The following is an 8,008-nucleotide window of genomic DNA, read 5'->3' on the forward strand; positions in this document are numbered from 1 at the left end:
TAAAAAAGGAACGTGGACAAAAATTGTGGTGGAAAATAAAAATTTCCGCACTTTATTAGCGTTGGCAAAGACCACCGCTGTTGAAAAAATAAAGAATAAAACGACATGTTTTGACCTTAGCTCTAGCAAAAATTGACGCTACAATATAAATTAATAAATAAAATATATATCTAGCGTCGAATATTTGATGACGCTATGATAAATAAATTAAAAATACAATTGATTAAATTAATAGTCGACGCTATAGTTAAAGACATACTTAAAACTCAAATCAAACATTAAAACATATTAGCGTTTGGCATTGGTAACAAAAAGCCGACAAAATAGCGTCGAATTTAGGGTCGACGCTAAAAATATGCAGCTAAAATTGATTTTTCTTGTAGTGACTTGTGAACCTTTTTCCATTCAATAGTGAGTTAAATATAAATTGTAAAAATAAACTCATTAAAATACTACATGTACTCTTCCCTTAAATAATCAACACGTCTGTTTTGTTCGAATTCTGAGCGAATTGCATTAAAGTCACCATAAACATACCAAGTTAACCACTCATCACCTAAAACTTTTTGGTATAAAAAATGCCATAAATCTCTTTTTCTTTCCAAATCACAAGGAGCATAAACATTATGTAAAGTGAAACACTCACTATTTTCATGTAAGAAAACATTATTTATGGTATCTTATAAGTTGGCTTCGAGAACCATGCCTAATTCACCCCAATTTTTGAGCCCACCTGTTTTGATCTGATTTTTTGGGGAAATTCCCCAAAGCTAAATCCACACTTGGACCAGGTTGAAATTTAGCGAGTTATGAGCTTTTTTAAAGTTCCATGGCCTCACTGTCAGCCAAACATTATAGAAGATCCAAGGTGATCCCTTTAGAATGTGTATCCCATATAGAGAATTCTCCATAGAGATTTTGAAAAGTCCCTTGTCAATCTTCATCACCTTTAGGCCCATAGGATCACACCATATCCCAAATAATCGTGTCACCAAAGATTGTCTGTTGATCGGTTTTTCTGATAGAAATTTACCCAAAATGACTAATTGGTTGTCTTTGTATTCCTTCTGCACGTTCTCTTTTACCTGCTTCGATATCTTTGATTGCATCCATGACGAAGACAACACGCAAAACAATTGAGGATGAGAAAAAAAGAGAAATTAAAACCATCCAAAAACACACCCTGGTGATTTACCAGACGAAATCAGAGAGGAACCTAGAAAATACTCACACCAAGAGAACCACTAATAGAGAAAATGAGAGAACACTAGCAACACACAGAGTCACAAAATATGTAGGTAAAAGTTAATATAATGAACGTTTGTCATATAATTTATCTTAAATTAGGACATAATATGTGAGATTTGTCCCCATATTGGGACGGAATTTAAGTAGTTTGTCACAATATTAGGACGAAATTTAAGTATTTTGTCGCAATATTGAGACGAAATGGAAGTAATGTGTTTTGATAAATAAATACCTTTCGTCCCTAAATTCGTCCCAAATGTGTGAAAAAAAATAATATTTTGTCCCAAACCAATTGCAACGAGAGAATCGCGCTGAAATAAATTTGTCACAAATTTCGTCCCAAATATTAATTAGGACGGAAAATGATACTAATGTGTGACGGAAAATTCCGTCCCTATTTAATTTTTTTCTTGTAGTGGTTGATAAAACAAAATTGTCATTCTATTTCACCACGGTTATGAATTTGAACTATGGTGAAAAAGATTTAATTTTTGTTTTAAAATAGAACTTTAGGGAGCACATCCTTTTCTTTTCTGTAATAAAAAAAGAAGAAAAATATTGGTTATGAGATTCGAAGTGTGTAATCATTTACCTATCACCATAATTAGGAGTATGAAGTGTGGCGAATAGTATTTTAATAAATGAAGATGCCTAAATAAGACTTATTACTTTGGTTGATTATATGATCGAGGTAATAAGATGTTAGGAAATATATATTTTATAGTAGTGAGAGGAAATAACTCGGGATGGTTCCACACGATTCAATAAAAAATTAGTTTGTTTTTAATTTTATTTATTTTGAATGAAATTGAGTTCATGCTTTGTATTGAATTTTGATTTTTGTGAAAAAAAATTTAAGTACTTAAAACAATTTTTTTATTTATTTGTAGCTATCATTATGTTAAAATTATTTTTTGATGAGAATTGATTTGTCGATTTTGTTTTTCTATTTTTTAAAATAATATTTCTATTATTATTATTAATATTATTATTATTATTATTATTATTATTATTATTATTATTATTATTATTATTATTATTATTATTATTATTATTATTATTATTATTATTATTATTATTATTATTATTATTATTATTATTATTATTATTATTATTATTATTATTATTATTATTATTATTATTATTATTATTATTATTATTATTATTATTGATGAAACGGTGCCAAAATTTCAATGCTTGAACTTGTTGTGACTTGTTTTTACCAATTTCCCACTGCTTGAGATCTGTTGGAGCTGCTATGAAACTTGGATGATGCTCCTTCCACTTCATGCAAATTTTTGTCATTTCTAATTTTGTAGTGACTGTATATGACAATGTGGTAAAATAATTCAATTGATTGTAGTTTTTTAAATAGCTAACTTATAGACAAATTCAAGGAGACAAAGAGACAGGTTGTAGCCAATTCTTGGTGTTTGAGAAATGTATGGTATATCTCAGTTGGAGTAGAAGATATATTTGAGAAATTATAATCGGTTGAATTATAAATCTCTAAAATATGAGAATATTGCAAGTAATTCCGGATTGTGGGGGGAACCGATAAAAAAAATGTCTGTCTATCTCTTTACACTCAACATCTCTATTTGATTTTTTTTAAAGACAACTCCTTCGCATCCTCTTTTCTTATATTAATTATACATTAATTGTACATCATGTTCCCTATTTTGATGAAACTATTTGATGCACTCACCAAGCGTCTCCATACATCAAATTTTCTCAAACTTTGTGATAATCTTAAAGTTTTTGCTTCATTGCATATACCTTGATTTTGAGGGAAGCTATTACAGTGCATCTCAAGTGCTAGTTCTATGTAATAAAATTGTTGAAAGTATGTTACGACTCTTGCCCTATAAGATGTTGAATTCGCATGATTGTAACAAATTCACCTTTATTTGGTTCATCTTTACGGGTGCCTCTATAAAATTCATTTTATTTTTCAATATTCTCTTCTTTTTTATCACATATTATATTGCTCGTCTTTGGAGAGTTCTTTTCAAGAATTTTTATCTCATGAAGAAGTAATATGGTCTAATTTTATCAATCCATTATTCAATGGTCAGTTGACTGTTTGTCTCAGAAGAGGATGATTTGGTTAAGGTGTGCTAGGATGTCACTCCATGTTTAGAGTGAATCCACCTTTTCATACTTAAAGAAATCTTTTTGAAAGGTGCATACCCTCATTGTAGAAAGAATATATTTGAACCTGAAGGGTGAAGGTATTTGTAGAAATTTTATAATCTTTGGATGGGTTAGTTAAGATCAACAAGGAGAAGAAGGAAATTGTTTGTATGGATTAAAGAAAATTTAGATGTTGGCCTTTGGTGAAAAGGAGTCACTCTCCTTAGAACAAGACTTATGTCTATGTGGATAAGAGGCATTTTTTTTCTTTTTTGAGTGATCCTTAACTTAGGATCATACATGTGCGAGTTTAGTTTTTTTTTCATATCTCTATTTAGCGGGAGCATATGACACAGAGTTGGGTATCGACCATTCAAGGTTTACTCCTTCATCGAGAAAGTACTCTTGGTTATAGCGTCATAGTGTCGAAGGTAATTTCTCAATCAAGACGACTTATCTCACACTTTTTAATTCTAGTATACTGGTAGGTAGTTTGGCTAATGTGGGTCTAATCCCTCCCTTGGTTAGGAAGAGTTAAGCTCTTTCAAAATTTACTTCGAGATAGGGTGCTCATAGGAGATAATCTTCTTAGACCCCGTGTTTTAGTTGACATGGGTGAGATCTCTTGTATGTTTTGTTAGGATTCATTGGAATCGACTGCTCATATATGTTTGTCACTTGTGAGATCACAATATGTTGGGTGGAAACCAATGCTTTCTAAAATGTTGGTCTCTGAATTTAAAGTTTTACGTCCCTTGAGACCATGTCTAATGATTAGATTCAAGTTAGACTTTGATTTGTGACTTTGTGGTGTAGATCATTTAAAAATCTCAAAACAAATTTATTTTCTCAAGAGCATTTGTTACTATTTATGTTCTAGTTGTACTTGGTACTTTTTAAATGACCTACACCACAAAGTCACAAATCAAAGTCTAACTTGAATCTAATCCTTAGACATGGTCTCAAGGGACGTAAAACTTTAAATTCAGAGACCAATATTTTAGAAAGCATTGGTGGAATTTGATGTTTGTTTTTTCTTTATTTTTGTTTTTTTTATCTTAGAGAATTTATGTCCCATCTACTTCTTTGTTGTAGACTTTTTTTTTCTTTTTTTTTTGTTTATGAGAATAAAGACAGTGCATTGTCAATGTAAATTAGTTTTACACCATCATCTAATAGAATTATAAAATTCTATCATATAATATCAATATTTTAAAATTAAACGTATTATTTTGCAGTGTACACGTCTGTGATTAGTTGATAATCGAGTGTCCGTGCATATTTCTCTCTCTTTGTTTAGAGATTAAAAGAACCATCAATATTAATATTGAAAAATTCTTCCAAGAATGTGCCCCTCTTAGAAGTAAATTATTTGTGAATCTTAATGTAATCAAGCTAAAGCTAAATAGGGAAGTAGTCCTTCATACACATCCATATGATCGTTTACTTTAGATATTGTCACTTTCAACATCTACATTGTTAAAAGGAAATTTGTTGTGTTGCTTCAAGCTAAAGCTAAACAGGGAAGTAGTCTTTCATACATAACCATATGATCCCTTACATTACAAATTGTCACTTTCAACATCTACATTGTTTAAAGGAAATTGTTGTGTTCATATTTTAGTTAAGGATAGAACATTGATGCTCATTAAGTCTGATTTATTTAATAAAAATGTTAAACTTGTTTTTATTTAAATTATAGATATGGTTTATATACATATTTCACTAGTGCAAACATTGATGTCTATTCATTAAACTTGTTGGTGCTGTTTCAAAACTATAAATACACAGCAACTTAGCTTGGTTTGAGTCACAAAAAGGGAAAACCACTTGATGCACAGCCACTGGCAATAGCATTGCCTCAAAAACCAAAAAAGTGTTGCCCAATAACTAGTACAGTCAGTTATTTGGGTTCTCCGGTTGCTATCCCAGTCACCAAATCTGCAGAACGATAAGCATCCAAATCAAATGGGAAGAAGGGATCCTTAGATGTTTTTTCTGTCACTTTAGAAGCCAAGTTCACTGCTGCATTGTTCACAAGAGGGTCATTTGCTTGAGGTTGCAAAGTTACAGAGTAGTAGTTACCACTGCACAGATTAGGCTTCTTGTCATCCTTGTTAAGATCTTGAGTGCTCTTCTGTTTATTATTTTCAGTCATCGTTGCTTCCTTCTTTTGTTCCTTTATCTTCTTGCTTTCTTCCAAATACGGCTACATAAAAAAGTATTTAGAACTTAGAAGTGGAAAATTCCAAGCAAAAACAATTTCATCATCTATTTTACCTTTTTATCAATGTCTGACAAGTTATTCCATCCATCAACAGCCACGCGCATGAGTGTTTTTCCATCTATATCCTGACGAGAAGCTTTTAATCGGGCACATTCCTGCTTGAGGAAAATTTGATATCCACTTCGTCCTATTGGAACACCTCGATTTTTCTTCTTTTCTTTGTCCTTTGATGGTGTTTGCAGGAGCACTTCAGGTATTGCTGCATAAGTAACAAACATGTGTGGGAACCTTAGTAAATTCAGTTACCAAATACAAACACTTGAGTGTGACCATTTTCATTCAATCAATGAACTAAGTTTTTGTCTCATGAGCATTCTAGATCCTTATAACCTGTCATTTTGAAAGGGTAGTCCTTGGAGATATTTGCCGCTGTTGGATAATCTCCATCATCCATTAGTTGGGATAAACTAGTGGTTGAGCTCTGTTTCCTTTTAGGTGAACCTTAAAAAGTTGAGGGTGTTGAGCAAAGAAAGTAGTATTCAATGTTAAACCACACGTGTTCAACTTAGTACGAAAATGCAAGAAAACATAATACAATGAAAGAAAGTAGAAATTGGTGAGTTAGATGAATAAACCTTTGGTGGTGGCAGATGGAGTTTGAGAAGCAGGAAACCTATAGAAGTAAAATTTCTCAAATTTGTAAAGAAGATTTGCATAGAGCTTTTCAAGTTGAAGACATAATTTTGCATTGTTTCCTTCCAGTTTTAGAGCAGACACAATTTCACCCCATTTCTTTTCTTTACCAACCTAGAAACATTTCGGAAATTACATAAGTCTCTATTAACAAATATAGATAGACTTAATGTGCAAATAAATAGAAGCTACATACTATAATATATGAATAGATGCATAAAACCAAACAAAAGTACCTGGTGATAACCTCCTCTTTTGGTGACTTCCAAGTAAAACTGGTACAAGTCTAACCTTGTGTCTCGGACATTCAAACTGTCGAGTAGAATTGAAACATTTCATAAAAAAGTTATATATAATAGCATTTCGTGTTTCATATTTCATTCACATCACCTTTTTCTCATTCTTTATTCCAAACTTATAAAGAGAACAAATAACAACACATTTCAGTTTTTAGCAAACAAACCGACTAAACCGACTAAACAGAATAATAAAAAATAACCAAAAATAACCCTCCCTTAATATACATACAAATGAAGATTAAAAAAATTAGGGCAAAAAGGAAAAAGAGAAGCAGAATGAAGAAATGAGTTAATACATGAGAGTGAAACCAGAGGAGTCCAGAAGGTCAGTGAGTTTGACGTAAAAGGTCTCTAAGTCATCAGGAGAAGAGTAGTGTTTAACATCAACATTGGTGACTTGGATATCTGGTTGTTGTTGTGATGAAACCATCGTCTTCACTTCTTCCTTGCCTTCCATGTTTGAGCTATAAACTAACTAAACTCAATTACTTTCTTTCCTTTTCTTTGTTGTTTGAGTGGACTTGTTGAAAATTGATACTTGATTACTCTGAGGGACTAGTAGCTACGCACACTTTCCCAACAAACATGCTGCTCTTTAACATTCTCTCTTTTATTTATATTTTATTATGTACAAATACTAAACAATTCATGTTATTCTTATTTATCTATAACAATATATAATAAAGTGGTGTAGTATTTTTTTTCAATAATTTTTAAATTTTATTTAATATCTTTATTGAAATCATTATTTAACTTTTATATAATTTATTATTATTATTATATTTAAATATAAAACATTATTTATATTTTAATCAATACACATTTGAAAAGAAAAAAAACGGGTTCCCATCTAGACGCTAATATATATTTTATAATAATATATAAAGGAAATAGTTTATTTTTGTGTAGCATTCTTTCCTATCATTTTTATCCTTATTTTATTGTATAATTTATTTAATATATTTTATTGAAATCATCTATAAAACCAATTTTTAGTAAAAATTGAGTTTTAATTATGTAGTATTGTTGAGTAAAAAAATTATGTAGTATTATATTTTGTGCAAGTCCTAAATAGGGCGACTTCAAGGTCTCGTCTAAGACATCGTTTAGGCGTTATCTTTACGAAGTGTGGAGATCTCATCTTTAAGATAGAAAATATGTATAATACCGTTAGAGTATAAGTATACGTATTTTTTCCACAGTTTCTTCACATACCTCCAAGATATGAATTCTTTTTTTTTAAATAACCAGATTTAAAAAAAAATCGAAAATAACCTGTCACACCCCAAATTTTACCCATAGATTTCATAATCATTTTCATCCTAGACATCATTCATGCATAGCTAACCTCAAGATCAAGATATGTCTGGTTTGTTTCATATGTGAATTAGGGTTTCCCTCAAAG

At 30.8% G+C, this 8,008-nt stretch overlaps 1 protein-coding gene across 1 annotated transcript; it reads right to left on the reverse strand.

Moving 5' to 3' along the window:
* Positions 1-5,071: 5,071 nt before the first annotated feature.
* On the reverse strand, positions 5,072-7,207 carry LOC127097726 (high mobility group B protein 10). Its single transcript, XM_051036222.1, has 6 exons — positions 6,900-7,207; positions 6,541-6,616; positions 6,247-6,418; positions 6,002-6,112; positions 5,665-5,870; positions 5,072-5,593 (listed from the first exon to the last, which is right to left on the reverse strand). Exons 1-6 carry the CDS (start codon positions 7,058-7,060, stop codon positions 5,288-5,290), a joined length of 1,032 nt encoding a protein of 343 aa, XP_050892179.1. The 5' UTR covers positions 7,061-7,207; the 3' UTR covers positions 5,072-5,287.
* Between the last annotated feature and the right edge of the window lie 801 nt (positions 7,208-8,008).

The sequence above is a fragment of the Lathyrus oleraceus genome, chromosome 6 (assembly GCF_024323335.1).
Source record: "Lathyrus oleraceus cultivar Zhongwan6 chromosome 6, CAAS_Psat_ZW6_1.0, whole genome shotgun sequence".
In the NCBI taxonomy this organism is placed as follows: Eukaryota; Viridiplantae; Streptophyta; class Magnoliopsida; order Fabales; family Fabaceae; genus Lathyrus; species Lathyrus oleraceus.

Coding starts and splice junctions, on each gene's coding strand:
- LOC127097726 (XM_051036222.1), bottom strand. CDS start 7,060: ATGGAAGGCAAGGAAGAAGTGAAGACGATGGTTTCATCACAACAACAA. Junction 6,419..6,540: donor AAAGAGGAGGTTATCACCAG/GTACTTTTGTTT, acceptor AAATGTTTCTAG/GTTGGTAAAGAAAAGAAATG. Junction 5,594..5,664: donor TGTCAGACATTGATAAAAAG/GTAAAATAGATG, acceptor TTTTTTATGTAG/CCGTATTTGGAAGAAAGCAA.